Genomic DNA, 17,326 nt, shown 5'->3' with positions numbered 1-17,326 from the left:
AACTTGGGCCACAAAGCTGGGCAGCTACAGTTGAGGGGCTGGTGTTCTGGAGGAGGCTGGGGACAGGCTGGCCCTATTGTCCTTCCCCAGGATGAGTTTTCAGCCTCCCTCAGTGCTGGGCCTGCAGAGAGGGATGGCCTGTGTTTTGGGGGCCCTAGCCAAGGGAGGTCTGGATCTGCCTGCCTGGTGAGGAAGAAGTGGTAGGGCAGGAGGCATTGCCCCAAGTGGATACCTTCAGCAGTATTAACAGGGGCCTAGTATGGGAGCCATGTTTCCAGAAGGTTCCTGAAAGTCTGAGCGCAGTCCTCAACCATGCTTGGCCTGCTCCTTGTCCTTTGAGGGACTTGGAGGCCCTCTGATGATAGGCAGAAAAGGAGAGATGTGAAGTTGGGTCTACTTTGTGCTGAAGGGCAGACTCAAGATTCTGGAAGACATCCCCAGGTGGGGAGGATATGGAGTGATTCTGACAACAGGGAATTCAGTGCAGAAAGCCTGCAGTTTGATTGAAGCTTACTGCGGGGGGGGGGGGGGGCACAGACAGGCCAGAGCCCATGGGGGCAGAATTGGCTAGGACTGTCGGCCCCAGCTGGAGGTCACCTCAGAGGCTGTGATCATGGACCCCAAGCCTCTGAGGCAAAGAGGGGCACATCCACCCACAGGACAGGCTGAAGGCTGCCACCAACCTTTGACTTCCTTTTCCATGCCTCTCACTACCTCTTTCCCAACGCCTCCTCAAAAATCTTTTTTAAGTGTTAACCATCAACATATTACCTTGAAAAGTGATGAAATGACATCCTCTTTGGAGAATGTAATGAGCTTCCCCTCCCCCAGCTATGCTTCTGATTCAGGCATCCAGGGACCAGACTTCCTACCACACTTAGAATCGCTGGCTATTGAGTTCAAGGTGGCAATGGTGGTGGGGATCCCAGATGCAGTTAACTCTCCCAACATTCCTTCTCGATGCTCCAGTCCCTTGTGCAGGCCGCCATAATCTTGACAAAAGCCTCTTGACTTCCTGCCTCCAGTCTTCTCAGTACCAGCTACCCCAGCTGCTTTCTCAAATGCGAAGCTGATTTGATCGCACTCACACAAACACACCCCATCCTGTATGCTTCAGTGTCTCGCTATTGTCCAAGGGATAAGTCACAGTACCATGAGGAACAGAGTTGAGATGGCCTTCCGATAGAGTGCCTGTGGCTTGCAGGGTTCTGGGTACTTGGTCCATGCTGGCACCCTCCCTGTACCCTGTTGGACACCCCCCACCACCACACACACCCCAGCGCCAGAACTGGTCTGCCATGTGCATCTCCCAGTCCCTTCTGACTGCCCCCTTCTCTCCCTTCTGCTCATTGTTTTCACGGCCTTGATCTCCAGGCTAAGTTCACTGCTCCCCTGGGTTCCCAGTCCTCTGTTCGTGCACACACCCTGCACACTGTCCTTGCCTGTGGGCTAATTTGTCTCCCCTGGCCTGGGGGCTGGGAGCACTCCCTCACCTCTGAATCCGCACAGAGAGTACAGTGCCTGCAGGCCCTCAGGCAGCTCAGCCAGCAGCTCCTTGCGCTCTGTTTGCTTGGAGGGCCACACTCTGAGCTGCTGTTGATGTCACTGGCCCTGTTGAAGAGGTTAGACTAGATGACTTCTAATGACCCTTCTTATCCAGAGATGTTAGCCTTTCTTGTCCTTTTCCCCCGAGGACAGCTTCATGGACTCAGGCACCGTTCAGCAGTGTGTCCCTGGGGTCTGGCTGGGCCAAGTGCACACAGATGTGCCTTTCTGCAAGGACCTCCGTGGGGGCTCATGCTGGGAGAGGCCTCCAGGCTTCTGGAGTCTCCCACCACATGGGGAAGAAGCTGGGACCTGCTGGGGCACCTGTAGGGATTTGGGCCAGGCCTGAGGAAGAAGTTGTCTGGTGTTTCCGCCATTGTCCCTGGGCTGGGCTGCTTCAGCTGAGGTGGAGAGGGAAGGGGCCCTTTAATCTGAGAACTTCAGATAAGGAGGTAAAATCTGGAATTTTTAATCTTTGGGTTTACAACAAAGACTGTGGCTTGGCTGCTAAAGCTCGGGGCTGGGAGAACTACTGTAGGGAAAGGTGGGGCACAGGCCTTAGGTGTGAGAAGTGGGCAGAGCAAGAGGCACAGGTCTGCTCCTGAGCACCAGACCCGGCCCCCTGTGGGCCTAGGGCCTCTGGAATCGGGCTTGGCCAAGAGAGCAGCAGCTGGTGTTTCCAGGGGCTTATGGCAGCGACATGTAGCTGGAAAGAGGTTCCTGCTGGGCTGTGAGGCAGGAAGCGCCCCAGGCTGCCCTGGATTGGTTCCTTCTTTAGTCCTAGAAAAGGGTTTCTAGCTGGGGGAAAGGGCTTGGCTATGTTGCAGAGGGAAACCCCAGGTCAAAAACCCCAGGCTGAGAAATGGAAGCTGAGTCACAGGGCTGCTTACTGACCTGGCCTCAGAGCGTTAAGGTCAGGTCAGCCCCTCCCACGAAGCGGGACTGGACGCAGGTCACCTGGGGCAGTTGGGCTTGGAATCGCCTGACGGCAGCCATGCTAATACCAGGGCACATGGCGACATCTAACATCTGGATCTGCTTGCATGCCTGCCCAATGGTATCCAGCGTTCTGCAGGGATGCCACTGGATGAGTGCCCACTTGGTGTGGGAGCCCAGCCCAGCCCAGCCCAGCCCCGCAGCATCATCGGACACACTTACTGCTCTGTGAGCTGACTGCAGCTGGACAGGTTGAGGTACTGTAGCCTCGGCCAGAAGCCGGCTGCCTGAGCCCAGCCCTCATCACTGAGGAGGCTGCAGTGACTCAGCGCCAAGCGCTCCAGGCTGGGGCAGCCCCTTGCCATAGCCACTAAGCCCTTGTCTGTGAGTGCAGGCAGCAGGCTCAGTGACAGTCGCCTTAGCTGGGGCAACTGGAGCACCTGCAAGGATGTGGGTTGTAAGGATGAGGCATCGTGTGGCACTGCATGCAGGTCAGGGCCTGGGGCCCTTCCAGGTTCCCCACCCCCAGCCAGAGGAGTGGTCACAGGCAGTAGAAGCCAATGAGAAGAACTTTCCAAGCCCACAGTGGGTGGGCCCAGGCCCCTGGCTCTTGCCCCCCACCCCCGGGAGCCCCAGCCTGTCCACAGCCCAGCCCCACCTTTGCCAGACTGGCGTCACTCAGTTTGCTGCAGGCTGTGAGATCCAACTCCTGCAAGGCCTGCAGCGTGAGCAGAGAGGGGCCCCGTGGCTGGGGGGGCTCCTTGTTTCTCAAGGCCTGAAGCTCCAGCTCTCCGTGTGGCTGTGGGAAGAGTTCCCTGCTTCTCATTCTTCAAATGATCCTTGAGACTCAGCGGGGCAGAAGGGCAGCTGAGCCCACGGACCCCACCCTCCATGATCTCAAGGGTCCGGTACCTGGAGCCCCTGTGCTGGCTCCTCACTTGGTTCCCCAAGCCCCAGGAGCCCCCAGTCCTGGAGCTCCTTGCACCAGGCCAGGCGCAGGACTGAGAGGTGGGTGAGACGCGTGCAGACGGCCTGCAGGGTCTGGTTGGTGAGGGCCACACAGGAGGATAAGTCCAGCACCCTGAGGCTTGGGCCCAGTGATGGAATCAGGGAGAGCACAGAGGCATCCTAGGAGGGAAGTAGGGAAGGGAGAGAACAATACAGAGGTGGCTGAGGTGGCTGTGCCTGTGTCACCAGGCGTGGCAGGGTTACTAGGAAGGTTCTGCCCCACAGGCAATAAGGAACTACCAGAGGGGTCCTTGGAGGGAAGCAACAATGGCCCTGTGCTGGTGAAAGGTCAGAGTGGACAGGGTGAGCCATGGGGTAGGAAACCAGGAGAAGTTCGCTGGGCTGGAACAGGAAGGATGCTGGGGGACCTTTCCAAGGTATCTGCCCTGCTCATGCTCCCAAGCCCTGCTGCAGGGGTGGGCCGAGGCGGCCCTCTGGCCACAGCATATTGGACTAGCAGTGAACATCTGACCCAACTGAGCCAATCATATAGGCTCCCTCTAGAATTTGAAGCAGAAGTGTGAGGTCACAGTGGGCATAGGGCTGCCACCTGCCAGAAGCAGTCATGGTTAGGGGAGCAGAAACTGAGGGCGGAGCAGAGGAAGCTGGTTTGCAGAGAGATGCAGAGACACAAGACTGTGAAGCCCCAGAGTCCAGCTAAGAGACATGGAGTGGGGAGAGGAAGAAAGGTGTTTGTGGGGAAAGGCTGAGAGGTGGTTTTCAGGTTGTGAATACCCTGGTCACATTGATGGACTGAAAGAAGAATCCACTAAAAGGACTGACATTGCCTAGACAGGGATGCCACACGGAAAGACAGCTGAGTCCTGTGGAAGGGACTGGCTTCAGCCAAGTGACCCTGTGACTGGCACATCCAGTGTCTCCCTCAGGCCCTGCGCAAGCACCCTCTTGTGTAAGTAACCTCAGTGCCCCTTCCCTGCAGGGCGTGGTCCTGTCCCCTCTGCTCACCAGTTTTCCTGGCCTCCAAAACACCCGCCCTCAGTGCAGCAGTCAGCGAGCACTGGCATGAGATGTGTGCCCCTTCATGGGCTGGGCCATCCTGGTCTCCCTGTACCTGAACCCACAGGAGGGGCTGCCGGGAGGAGTGCTGGTGGCAGCACTGTCTGTGTAGGCTCCTTTCCCCTTCCAGACTGTGTCCCAAGTTCAGTTCTAACTACTATTTCTTGGGCACAAACACTGAGCGGTTCCTCCCTGGTGCTAACATCTGGATCTGTTTGCATGCCTGCCCAATGGTATCCAGCCCCTGGCACTGGTGAGGAAGGTGGGGGATGGTAGGCTCACCTTGAGTGAGGAGCAGTAGGCCAGGCTGAGGGAGGCCAGTGGGGGTGGAGCTCCACGCACTGAGCCCAGGGCCCGGGCCAATTCCCGGCCGCTCACCAAGCAGCACTCAGCCATGTCGAGGCTCCGCAACTCCCACAGGCCCCCCAAGCCTGTGCATCCTGCATCCGTCAGCTGCTGCAGCTTCCTTAGGCTCAGATGCTGCAGGTGCCGCAGGCTCCGGCTCACGGCCAAGAGTGCCCCGTCAGAAAGTTCTGAGCAGCCGCTGAGGTCCAGGGAGGTAAGGCCTGGTTGCTGGCAGCAGAGGGCGGCGACAGCCCCTGTGGAGAGGTCCCGGCAGCCGTGCAGGCTCAGCTCCTGCAGCTGCAGGCCAGCCACCTGGCCCAGGGCCTGCAGGGCCTCAGGTGACAAGCCAGTGCCACTCAGGTCCAGGGCGTGCAGCCTACCAGCCCGCTCCTTCACGAATCGCAGCAGGTTGCGGAAGGAGAGTTGGGAGGGGGAGGAGGCCTGGGGGCTGCTGGAGCCCTGGGCTGGGATGAGCTCAAAGGTGAGGTGACAGTAGGCCAGGGAGAGGCGCTGTAGGCTCGGGGCACAGCTGCTGAGCCGGTTGAAGCTGCAGTCAGCCAGGTCCCGCAGGCCAGCCAGGTTGAGCTCACGGAGGCCGCTCAGTGCCTGCCGGACCCGCTGTGCCGTCTCAGGCTGAGCCAGCAGCAGGCCTGACGCCAAGAGGCTATTGCAGCCACTGAGATCAAGGCTACGCAGGGCCGGGCAGCTCAGGAGCAGGGCCACGAAGGAGGCCTCTGTGGGGCTGCCCCCAGCGAGGCATAAGCTCTGCAGGTGGGGGCCCAAGTGGTAGGTGACAGACTGTAGCACCTGGTGTGAAGCTGGGGAGCCATCCAGGTGGGTCAGGCTGATGCAGGAGATGCCCCTGAGGCCCAGGCTCTTGATGGCCGGGAGGGAGGATAAGGCCACGGGGATGTTGTAGCGCACGCTCGTCTGGGGGGCAGCAGGCCTGGGTTAGTCTTCTGGCCTCAGAAAGTGGGAGGCATCGGGTCTGGTGGCAAGTCGCTGACCAGAGGCTGAGGGCAGGCCAGCAAAGGGCCCTTCTACTGGGGGACCCACTGTAGTATACAGTGTCGTGTGGTTGACGGGGTCTGGTGGGAGGTGGGAGCTGGGAGGATATGTCACACTGGGGTCCAAGGGGATGACTATGAGGGGAGGGCAGGAAGGTTAGTGATGGACAGGACTGGATGCCCATGGAGGGGTGGGGCGTTGGCATGCTGGGTACAAGAGGGCTGAGGGTGTCCTGGAAGAGATCCAGTGAAGCCTCCAGGGAGCAAGAGGACAAAGTATGCTGAACCCCAACCTTTGGGACTTTCAGAAAGTGGCCGAGACTCATGGATTCAGCTCCTACTTTAGGGACTCAGAGCCTGGCGTTAGCTAAGCAACCAGCCTCCCCTACACTCTCGAGAGCATATAAATAGCCCTCCGAGCAGCTGAAGGTGGGAAGAAGTGAGGTGTCACTCTCTATAACCCCCTGATGCCCAAATGCCAGAGATCTGGGGCAGGCAGAGGCCGAGGTTCCCTGGTGGCATCAGTGTTGTGGCCACGTGAATGTTTGCAAAACTGGGTTTTGTGTGTAAGTGAAAATACATGCATGCATGTATGTGTGTGCATGTGCTAACATGTGTGGGCCCCGCAGGCTCCACAGCTGAAAATGTACTTGTGATCCCTGTGGCTCATCTCTGGAGGGTCCATCTTATCCAGGTGAGGAAAGAGAAGCCTCCATTTCTGGGGGAAGGAGCTAAGAGAATGAATCTTAGAAGCACCAAGGAAGTGGAGCTGGCCCTGCCGTAGAAGAACAGGGGTGCAAGGGTGGGGAGCACATGGTTGGAGTGGGGTGACTGTGGGCGGGAGGCCAGCTCTGGGCTAAATCATTGTGGGAATAATCTGGCTTATGTAGTTTGGGGAGTCCCCAGCTGAGATTTTTCACAGAACTTTCTCTGATCTTGTGCCAAAGGGAGCCAAAGGGCAGCTGGTACAGGTGTTTGGGAATAGGTCTGTGGGAGGAGGGAGAAGAGGGCTTGGCTTCTATAATCAGCCACATTTCTCTATCCCTGAAGATGCCCAGGTTATACAGGCAAGTGGTACTCAAAGAAGGCTCATGTCTTAATGTACCAATATGATCCTGGTGCAGGAAAGCAAGCTCCCTGAAAAACCTGTCCTGTCAGCAATTGCAAGAATAAGCTCACGTTCCCTGCTGTACCCCACAGAGCACCATCAAAGGGAAGCAGAAAAGTAGAAATGACACATAATATGAACTCCTGCAAGACGCTTATGAACCAGATCCTCCCAGGAAGACAACCGGAATTCATCTCCAGGTATGGAGAAACCAGCCTGGCTTCTGCCAGAGAGAAGTAGCTACCTATGGCCACCATGGCTGTCATCACTGCAAGGAGCATGTGTTGAGCTGGGGACCAGCTCCTGGCTGTGTCCACGGCAATCGGACAAACCAGGTTCCCTTTCCAGACCCTATTTCTGTCTGACATGTGGTCATTATGGGTGAGGAGCACTCTCCCGAAATCCCGAGGACATTGGGACAGTGTCCAGCTCCTGGGACCCCCAAGGACCTGGGTTCATCTTTCGGATTTTAGGAGAGCTGGGAAGATCCCAGTGTGTGAGGGTGGGGAGGTGATGAAAAGATCAGGGAGGAAAGGTTTTACAAAGGAAAGGAAAGGTAAAGCAGGCCTCCAGCCATTTCAAAGCCCAGCATGTCAGATGAGTCAATCTGGTGACGCAGGGAGTGAACTATGGCTGGGGGAGTGCAGCACCCGCCCCCACAGTCACATGCCACCCCCATAGGACCCAGCTCCCCGAGTCTTTAGTCTTCCTTCTTTCCCTTTCTTCCTGAACCCAGGGGGCCAGGAATGTTCTCCCCTCTGGCACTGCCTCCCTATGAACAAGGTAGGCCAAGGGAAGGCACTGGCAGTCAGCAGGGTCCAAGTCCAGGGATGGCTGGTGGCAGCAAAAGCCACCCAATACAGGGGCAGGGCCTGGCCTAAAGGACTTCCAGCTATGGGGTGGTATGAGACTTGAGACCACCTCCCTGCTCCCCACCATTTTTCTTAGTGGGGAGCAGGCAGCCTCTAAGTCACCACCCAGGTGGTCTAGCCTGGACTCAAAGTGCAAGAGCCCAGGAGCAGCCATTTAGGGATATGGATTCCATGCGGGGGCAGAGCAGCAGGCGAAAGCAGGCTCTTGGGGCCTGTCTTTGGCACCAGTATAGGAAAGTCCCCCTTCCCGGGCCCTAGGAAGATGCTTCTAGATGCCCAAGGGAGGACTGCAAGAGTACCTACTCTAGCTTCAGCCACCCCATCCCAGAGGGGCCTACTAGCTCCTGGTCTCCTCCTTTCCAAATTCTGGCATCTTAAGAGTAAATTCAGTCATTTGGGAAATGCCCTACATCTGCTAACAGTGACACATGCCCTTATGAGAAGCCAGGATTTCACTGTACCTACTGAAGCCTGAGCTGAGGCTGAAGGCCGGTGTGCAGACTCAGAAAGCCATCTGATAGAGAAATGTCTGCTGGTACAGGAAGCCAAAGCTAACACACCTGTTCTCTAGAAGGTCTTTGGGAAAACATATATCCTGGCACCCAGGGCCTTTGGTCTTTAGAGAGGAGTTAAACCTTCAGGCCTTTATAAACACCTCTGGCAGGAGGAAGCAAAGGAGAGCAGAAGCTGAGCCGTCTTGAGTTTTTCACAGTGACCAGCCCAGCAGCAGGCCACCAGGGCCCCCCAGGAATGGGCAGCGCCTGGGCGTTTGTGGGGGTGCTGCCTTTGTCTATCTTCTGTGAGAAAAACGGATTAAGTGGGGGTAGGTCAGGGAGAATAAGAAGTCACCAAGGCCAGCATTCTAGCCTGGCCTGGTGAGCCAGAGGTGCCCGCTTGGCCTTGGTAAACCAGAATCTTCCATAGCTCCTATTAGCTGGGGCACTACCTCGTTATCAGCCTGCCCACACCTGGGCCCTGGAAGATGGTTCCTGCCAGTAAGGTTCTGTGCGTTGTTCTCTGGGACCGGGTGGGGTGGGATGTCAGCAGGGCCCTCGATGCCCAGGTACCTGCAGCCTGGCCTCCCAGTGCCTCCAGCCCCGGGGGTGCTGGTGGCAGAGTTTTGCAGTGGCACCAAATGGGTCTTGGTCAACATTCTCTCTGGAGCAGCCCCAGTGCTAAAATGGTGGACTCAAAGATCCCGAAGTCTGTCGCTGCCCTCTTCTTCACCTCCCTCCCTTACTTCTATTCCAATCTCAGCTACACCCTGGGCCCAGCCTGCCTACTTTGCTGCTTCTGCCCTCTCCTTCTTTGCTGGACTCCACGAGGTCTCTGCCTTGATGACACCTCCCTAGGGGCCTCATGCTGATGTGCCCATTCTCCTTGTCCCTTGCCTGGCCAGGGACGATGAGATGACGGCCTCCTTTGGGTGTGTGCCTGGGATACAGCATTCTGTAGGAAATCCAAGGAATTTTGTGCTGAGGAACCCAGGGTCCCCCTCTTGCTCACAGTCAGCACTGGCCTCCCCCACTCCGCCTCCTGGCTCTCTTCTCATCCCCCTTGCGATTTCTCTCCAAGCCCACCACCTTCTCAGCTCCTGATGATACTACAACACCTTCCATCGCCCCAGCCTTCCCAGAGATGACCTGTTCTGTTTCCAAAAGAAACCAAAGCAATCAGGTGGGAAGGCCACCCTCTGTTCACATCCACCAGGCCACTCCTGGCAGAATCCGTTCTCATCTCCTTCCCTCTCCTGCTCTTCAGTTCAAGGCAACTCTCTCCTCCCAGGCTACTGAGCCTGTCCCCTCTCTTCTCCTTTGAGAACCCTACAGCCTCTGCCTTTGCACTGCTCCTTCCTCAGAGTCCACAAACACCCCCGAGTCTTAAACAACAAAAAGCCTCCCTAGATCCTGTACCCCCTCTTCTCACCTCTCCTATTTCTCCCCTTCTCTCCACAGTCATGCTTCTTGGAAGCACATGGGCACACCCGCACCCACTATGCTCACCTATTTACCCCTGGCTTCACGCATTTACCCATCCACCACTGCCCCCCTCATTCCTGGCAACAGCTCCTCTCCAGCAAGGTCATCAACATCTGGGGGCTCCTCTGCAGACCTCCCAGTGTCCTCTCTGCCATGCCACCTGCTATGGATGGCCAGTCTCCCCCTGATGCTGTCTCCCACTGGGGGTTCTGCAACTGACTTGGCTCTCCTATCTTCTAGCCTACTCCCCATCGGCCTCTTTGGGAGTCACCAAAGAAGAGAATGACTCAGTCCATAGGTAAGTGTGTTCCCCATGGTTGGTTCCACTCAAGGCGCACACACACACACACACACACACACACACACACACACACACTGCTCCACATGTACCCTGTACTTCATCCCATTCTAACTACTTTATTGGTGGTCCACGTCATTTTCCAGAACAGCAGACCTTGGGAGCCAGTTACCTGATGGACCGCTCTCTAGATACAGGGATGCAACACGCCTGAATCTGAATTCACTGTTTTATCCCCCAACTCTGCCCTTCTCCTAAACCCTCAGCGCCCTCGACAAAGTTACCCAAGTCAGAAATCTGGGTGTCATCCTAGACTCCTCCCTCACATCCAATGACCAAGGTCCCTTCCATTCCATCTCCTTGATATATTGCAATATGTCCCTTAGGAAGCTCCCACCTCATTGCTTCTGCCTTAGTTCAGGTCCCCTTATTGTCTGTCAAAAATATCTTACAGCAGTTTCTTCCTTATCAGGGTCCTGGCCTCCAGTCTCTCTGGCTCCATCTATCCTTGGTATTGTCACCGGGCAAAAGGCAAATTGACCATGATCTTCAGACCGTTTGATGGTTCTCCACTTGTAGGGTAAGGCTGAGCTTCTTGGTTGGCATTTAAGCCCTTCTGTGTCAGACCCCTGCTTACTCTCCAGCTCCAGCTTTCCCACGCCTCTGCCCCCTTCCTCCCCACCCCCGGCTCTGGGGATGCCAACTTCTGACCATCGTCTCATGCTGCCATGCCTCTGCTCAGCTGCTTTTCCTGCTTGGATGTGGTGGGGTGTCCCCCCTCTCCTCCTATTTGACTATTTAGCAAATGTTTATTCTCTTGAGACTTAGTCCAAGCATCCTCCTCTCCATGGAACCTTTTCTGAACCTTCTCTCTGCACCCCTGGTGTGCCTCACGAGACAAGGGCAGCACCCTGCCCTCTCCTTAGGCCTCTCACTACCAACTCCTGAGCGCCATGTCTTCCTCAGCTCTGCACCCCCCGGGCCCAGCCCAGCGCAGCGCGAGGCACAGACCGGAAGCATCAACATCTGAGTGAGGCCTCTTCTTGTGTCTCTGGTAACTGTCCATCTTCTCTCTGTCCTGGGAATATTCCAAACCTCTCTGCTGATGCCCCAGCCTCTACCTTTCTTCTTAATCCCCTAAAACAACTTGGCCTCCAAATTCACCAAGCAAAGCGGCCACTAGCCTCTGAGGAACTTGCTCAGCAAATGGCTCCACCCTGTCACCCCCACCCGTCCACTTCCTGAGGAGAGGTGACATCGTCTTCATCCTATCAAAGACCAAGGCTTGGACACTGAAGCCTGCCTCTGCCACCACCTCAGGTGGCACCCACCATTCCTGACCTCTCCTCCCTACACCCACTCCTCCTCTCGGGACTCCATTCAGCAGATAAACATATTGGAGACGTCGCCCAATTCAACTCCTTTTGTCAGGTCAACCTCAACCTCTCACTGATTTTCTTCCTTTTGTGGGGAAATTTACTGCAAGTAAGGTCACTCTTCACACTTTTCTTCTCTCATTCACTCCTCAACCCACCTGGCTTTTCTTTCCAGATACCAAATGCTGCTGAAGCCATTGGTGACCTTCCTGTAGCTCAAACATCATGGACACTATTTGTTCTTTATTTTCTAGGCTCTTTGTGGAATTTGACACTGTTAGCATCCACTCCATACTTTAAACGCTCTCTGCCTTTGACTTCTGTGCCCTCCTCGCTGGTCTCCTCAGCCCCCTCTGTAGGCTCTTTTGTTCCATGCCCTAGAACTGGTGTCGTCCCCTAGGCCATTCATTCTCTGTGGCCTGCTGCTCCTATGGCTGGTGCTTCATGCTCTCCCTGCGGGAATTTTCCATGATTTCAACTTCCACCCATTCTTTAATAACACCCAAGGTATATTTATTATCCAGACCCTTTTCTTGGATTCCTCACTCAGAAAGCCAACTACCAACTAGATCTCACCATCCAGAGTCTCACACTTCAAATTTTTAACAACTGCAAATCAAATTCCTTTAAACAGTAAGCTCAATGACAATGGATAGATAACTTGACAACAAGTCCTACACATTTAATATGTGAGAGAGGAGGGTTCCAACCCAGCAGGGAAGGGGAAGAGGAAGATTATACATAAATGGTATGGTATTTGGGCTATTTGAAAACTAATTAATTTAGTTTTTTACTACAGAGCATAAACCAAAATAAATTTCACCAGTAAAAAATATAAAAATTAAAACCACAAAACAGAAGAAACAATTTTGCTGTGAACCTAAAACTGCTCTAAAAAATAAAGTCTAATAAAAAAACAGAAGAAAAATATGAGTGTATATCAAGTCTCTGGAGAGGAAAGGGATCTCTAAAATTAAAAAGCAATGGAAGAAATAAGAAAGAAAAAGATGTTCAAAATCAACAACATAGAAATTTAACCTCTGTATCTCATAAATAAACACATATATACAAATCAAATTAAAAGGCAAACATACTAGGAATATATTTCAATAAATATGTAAACGATTAATTTCTTTAATGTATAAAAAGTTCATACAAATAGATAAGAAAATACTAAAACCCCAATAGTTAAATGGATAAAGGACATGAATAAACAAAAAAGGGAAATATAAATGGTCAACTAATGGGAAAACTGTTCAAAGAAGTCAAAATCAAAACAAAGAGTTATCATTGCCTGCCTTTCAAACGAGCACAGATGTCTGCATTCACCTCCTCACTGGGCTGTCTCCCTAATACTCCAACTCGCCCTCTTCGGGCCACTCTGCACTGCAGACTTCTAAGACACAATCACCTGTGTCACTCTCCTGCCTTGACATCCCTTTCTTAAAAGACTCTCTGAGTAACCAGGAGAAAGCCCCAGCAATGCCTCCTAGCACATCTGCCATCTTGCAGTTTGACTCCTTTCCAGCCTTATCCCCACCACTTTTCCCACGCAGATCTAAGTTCCAGTCACATGGAACTCGTGTGGGCGTTCCCAGAACTATTTCCCACCTTGGTGCCTTCACTTGTGTTGTTACCAGTCCTGGAAGACCAACCTTCATCCTCATCCTACTCCTTCAGGAAGCCCTCCCTGATGTTGCCAGTCTCCTTTGGATGTCCTTTCTCATGTTCCCACTGCACCCTTCATTCCGGTGTCACAGCACCGAGCATACAATATTACAATCACTTATCTTTCTCCTTCACTAGACTATGGGCCCCTTGGGGGAGGGGCTATGCCTTATTCATCTGTATAGGCCCAGCCTTGTACCCAGAGCCAAGTATGTATGAATGTAATGTATGTATGAATATGTATGCATAAATGAATGGATGGACGACATATAAGCAGGGCCATGAGCAAGCTGAAGTGAGAGACAACTGAGAATGGGCCAGGTGAATATGGGCACCTTACCTCCCGAAGGGCATTCTGGACTGCACAGTACCAAGCCCGACTCACGAGGGAGGCCTCTTTCTGATCTGACAGAGGCAGGAAGCTCAGAATATACGTGAGCATCTGAGGGAAAAAGACAGGGCATTGGGGGTTGTTAGAGCTGGGGGTCTTTGGAACCTTCTCCAGCTCATAGCACAGTAGGTCTGAGGGGACTAGACCATTGTCTTCTAGTTCATCTTGGATCCTAAGCTTCACAGAGTCTTTACTTCCCCTTTCTAGCCTCCACGTATCTACAGCGAGCAAACCTTTCCTGAGCACCGCCTGGCTGCAGGTTTGTACTGACTGATAAAAATCAAATTTCTTGCTCAGTTTGGTAAAAAGAGCCTGGGCACTGGGACCAGATAAACCTAATTCAAATCCTTACTCTATCAGCTGAACTCTCTAAGCCTTGTTTTCCTTATCTGTAAAATGGCAATTGTAGTGAGATTTAAATGTGTTATTGAGAGAATTAAATAACATAGTAACATGTTTTGCATAGGATCTAGAACACAGCAAGTCAGGCACTCCTCCTCTGATCTTCAGGAAGCTATACCTCTCCCTCCTGCTCTCACAGGTCAGCCTCCAGGAATCCACTCTTTTCCTGTCTTCTCCACTGCCAACTTGCCTTCTCAGCTGGTAAGATACAATCCCAGCAAAACTTGGGAGGTGCAGGCCCTCACTCCACCTATGCTCTATGAGGCTGGGGTGGGGTAGGGGTTGAGGCTGGAGGCCCCATAGGATCCTGGGAGGGGGTCGCCTGTGAGCCAGGAATGATCTGATATTCACTTTCTTTTCTTTGGAATCTTCCCTCCTTGACTCCTGTGACACTGGTTTTCTAGGGCTCCACTCTCCACTCCAATTGCCCTGTTTCTGGATTCTTCTGTGGCTCCCAGGGCTCAGACCTGTGTCTTTCAATTTGTTTACTTCCTAGGATAATACATTCATTTGCATGGCTTCAACAGTTATCTTTATAGAAAAACCCGACAACTAAATATCTCCTCATTGTCTTATTCATGTGCTAGTGCAGTGTTGCCAACTGTTCACAGGAGCCTTCATCCAAATATTTTATGATCACCTTGATCTTAACCAAAATTCATATTCTGCCCTCCGTCCAAAGCAGCTCCTCCTCCCAACTTTCCAGTGCCTGAGCGTCAATGCCAACAGTGTATCTTGCCTGAAGATCCTGATAATACTTTGTACTCTTGACGCTTTTCTGTCCCTTGCTCTCAGATATAGGTGTAAAGCACAGGCTTTAAGCCAGGCTAACTCAGACTCATTCAAATTGCAGCTCCACTACTTCCTAGCTGTGTAACCTGTGTGACCTCAGGCAAGGTACTTTACCTCTCTGAGCCTCAGTTTCCATACCTATAAAATGGGAATATTAGAAAATCTAGATCACAGTCTTACGGGGATTAAACTGTATATAGAATTTTATGTACATATATACATTTGATATGTGCTTGACACCTAGTAAGTGTTCCATAAATGGCTGCTAGATTGCTGTTACTAATATTTCTACCTTTGAAATTTTACTATCTTAGTAGTTCAGATTTTCGTCATTTTAGACCTGGATTCCTTCCACAATCTCCCACCTGACCTCTCTTCCTCCAGGCTCATCCTTGCTAATCATTCTGCACACTGCAGCAAGGTTAATTTTCCTACAAAACAGCTTTCAGTCGCAGCACACCCCTGATGAAAACCTTCAGGGTATCCCAGTACCTTCAGGACAAAGTCTCCACTTCTGAGTCAGCAGAGCTTCCCCAATCCAGTCTCTCCACTCTCCTACAAACATAGCATGTCTATTTCCTTTTGCCTATGTGGGTCTCTTTCATGAAATGCCCTTCCTTAAGCTTGCCCATTCTGATCTCTTTTCTCATTCGTAACACACAGAAGGTGCTCAGCCAATACTTACTGGATTGAATTAAGGATGGACAGTTCTCTACCTCTATTTTTACCAAAGGTTTGCTCAGGGAAGAGGTGGGGAGATAAAGCAGATCAATTACTGAGAGGGGAGAAAAGCCTTCTGGGCCAGGGAGGCTGGACATAGGGAAGAGATAACTGATGGGGACTGACCAAGACCCCAATCTGAGGGGGAGGCAGGGAAGTCTGTCTGAGCCAAGATAAGATAGTGGCCATCCTGTCTTCTGGGGCTCAGCAGCCAACCCAAGGAGCAAAGGGAGAGGGTAAAAAAGCCTGTCCTGGGGCCAGCCCGGTGGCTCAGGCGGTTAGAGCTCCATGCTCCTAACTCCGAAGGCTGCCGGTTCGATTCCCATGTGGGCCAGTGGGCTCTCAATACAAGGTTGCCAGTTCAACTCCTAGATGGTGGGCTCCGCCCCCTGCAACTAAGATTGAACATGGCACCTTGAGCTGAGCTGCCTCCCTGAGCTGCCTCCCGGATGGCTCAGTTGGTTGGAGCGCATCCTCTCAACCACCAGGTTGCCAGTTCAATTCCTGGAGTCCGGCAAGGGATGGTGGGCAGCGGCCCCTGCAACTAGCAATGGCAACTGGACCTGGAGTTGAGCTGTGCCCTCCACAACTAAGACTGAAAGGACAACAACTTGAAGCTGAACGGCACCCTCCATAACTAAGACTGAAAGGACAACAAATTGACTTGGAAAAAAAGGCCTGGAAGTACACACTGTTCCCCAATAAAGTCTTGCTCCCCTTCCCCAATAAAATCTTTAAAAAAAATGCTTGTCCTCACGGAGGGAAGGGAACACCATTCTTTAGGCTGAGGAGGGTGGTGACCTTTTCTAGAGAGACTGGCGGAGGCAGTGATAAGGATGGAATGGCCATCCCATAAACCTCATCACAAGGCGCTACTAGAGATATGATTGGTCATTTCTGGGATCTATGGGGATGGAGTAGAAATCCCCTGGGGCCAAGGGGAAAAAGAATGGCATCATAGGGGACTCAACGGGGTAAGAGCAGCCCTACTTTTGCCAAGGGGAAGAAGTGCCCTTCCAGGGTGCACGGGGAAAGGGTGCCCTGTCTCCTATTGGGAGTAGAAAGGGGCGGCCAATTCTCAGGGCAAAAAGGATGGAGAGGCCATCCTAAGAGGCCAATGGGGACAAAAGCTGTTCTCCATGTCTGAACATGGGCAGCAAAGTGATCTTGCTCCAGGCTAAGGAGAAGGGGCAAACATCCCATGGGGCAACGGAGGTAGGGGCGGCCATTACTAGGGGCTGAAGGAGTGGGGAGCAGGCCTGTCTTTGGTGAAAGAACTCAGCCACCGTAAGTTGCTGGGAGGAGGCAGTCTGTCTCCCACCGCGAGGGAGGGGACAGCCGTCTCTCAAGAGGGAGGGAATGGAACGATCATCCTAAGGGGCGAATGGGGATAAGATCGGTTACCCTTGGGGATGATGGGATGGAGCAGACATCTTCCAGACCTGAGGGGGAGGGATGGCCATTTCGAGAGAAGGGGAGTAAGCAGAGGTCCTGTCCTCGCTGAGGTGACAGCGCAGCCATCTCCAGGGGCCGATGGAGAAGAAGAGGATGGTCCCCCAAGCTAAGGGCATGGAGTGGCCCAAAGGCAGGGCCGTTACCCATAGCTTTCAGGTCCTGGGATCCCTCCTGCAGGTTGTTTTCGCCTGACAGACGGGACCCGGCGAACTGTCTGACAGCCCCTCCCCACAGCCCAGGACCCTTAGGGCGGGGCCTGTCGCGAGCTAGGCCTGAGGGCGGCCCCCTCTCACCTCCAGCGGGAGCGACTCCGCCATCGTAGCCCCACCGCCTCCGCCCCCGCGCAAGTCTTACTGGGAAGTATAGTCCCACTGACTCTGGGGGCGGGTCTAGGGCAGGAAGTGGAC

The 17,326-nt window shown here is 53.4% G+C and overlaps 1 protein-coding gene and 1 long non-coding RNA gene across 11 annotated transcripts; one reads left to right on the top strand and one right to left on the bottom strand.

Moving 5' to 3' along the window:
* Positions 1–1,998: 1,998 nt before the first annotated feature.
* LOC109460324 (uncharacterized) lies at positions 1,999–17,310 on the bottom strand. Of its 4 annotated transcripts, XM_074314755.1 has the most exons (8): positions 16,869–17,202; positions 13,500–13,601; positions 4,789–5,781; positions 3,394–3,609; positions 3,140–3,280; positions 2,704–2,921; positions 2,440–2,614; positions 1,999–2,325 (listed from the first exon to the last, which is right to left on the bottom strand). In XM_074314755.1, exons 1-7 carry the CDS (start codon positions 17,064–17,066, stop codon positions 2,446–2,448), a joined length of 2,037 nt encoding a protein of 678 aa, XP_074170856.1. In that variant the 5' UTR covers positions 17,067–17,202; the 3' UTR covers positions 1,999–2,325; positions 2,440–2,445. The 4 variants fall into 4 exon arrangements, with proteins under 4 accessions (XP_074170856.1, XP_019611135.2, XP_074170855.1 ...); XM_019755576.2 differs by lacking the exon at positions 16,869–17,202 and adding an exon at positions 17,213–17,310 and having other exon boundaries at positions 1,999–2,614; XM_074314754.1 differs by having other exon boundaries at positions 1,999–2,614.
* Positions 3,605–16,106, top strand: LOC141567502 (uncharacterized). Of its 7 annotated transcripts, none has more exons than XR_012490158.1 (7): positions 3,605–4,399; positions 7,059–7,166; positions 10,058–10,115; positions 10,588–10,695; positions 11,082–11,169; positions 13,758–13,809; positions 14,017–16,106. It is a non-coding gene; the product is annotated as an uncharacterized LOC141567502 (long non-coding RNA). The 7 variants fall into 7 exon arrangements; XR_012490154.1 differs by adding an exon at positions 6,488–6,552 and having other exon boundaries at positions 10,588–11,169; XR_012490159.1 differs by having other exon boundaries at positions 10,588–11,145; positions 14,092–16,106.
* Positions 17,311–17,326: the final 16 nt, after the last annotated feature.

Source organism: Rhinolophus sinicus, linkage group LG11, assembly GCF_036562045.2.
Source record: "Rhinolophus sinicus isolate RSC01 linkage group LG11, ASM3656204v1, whole genome shotgun sequence".
Lineage (NCBI taxonomy): Eukaryota > Metazoa > Chordata > Mammalia > Chiroptera > Rhinolophidae > Rhinolophus > Rhinolophus sinicus.
The sequence above is the reverse complement of the archived record's forward strand: the minus strand, read 5'-3'. Positions and strand labels throughout refer to the sequence as shown.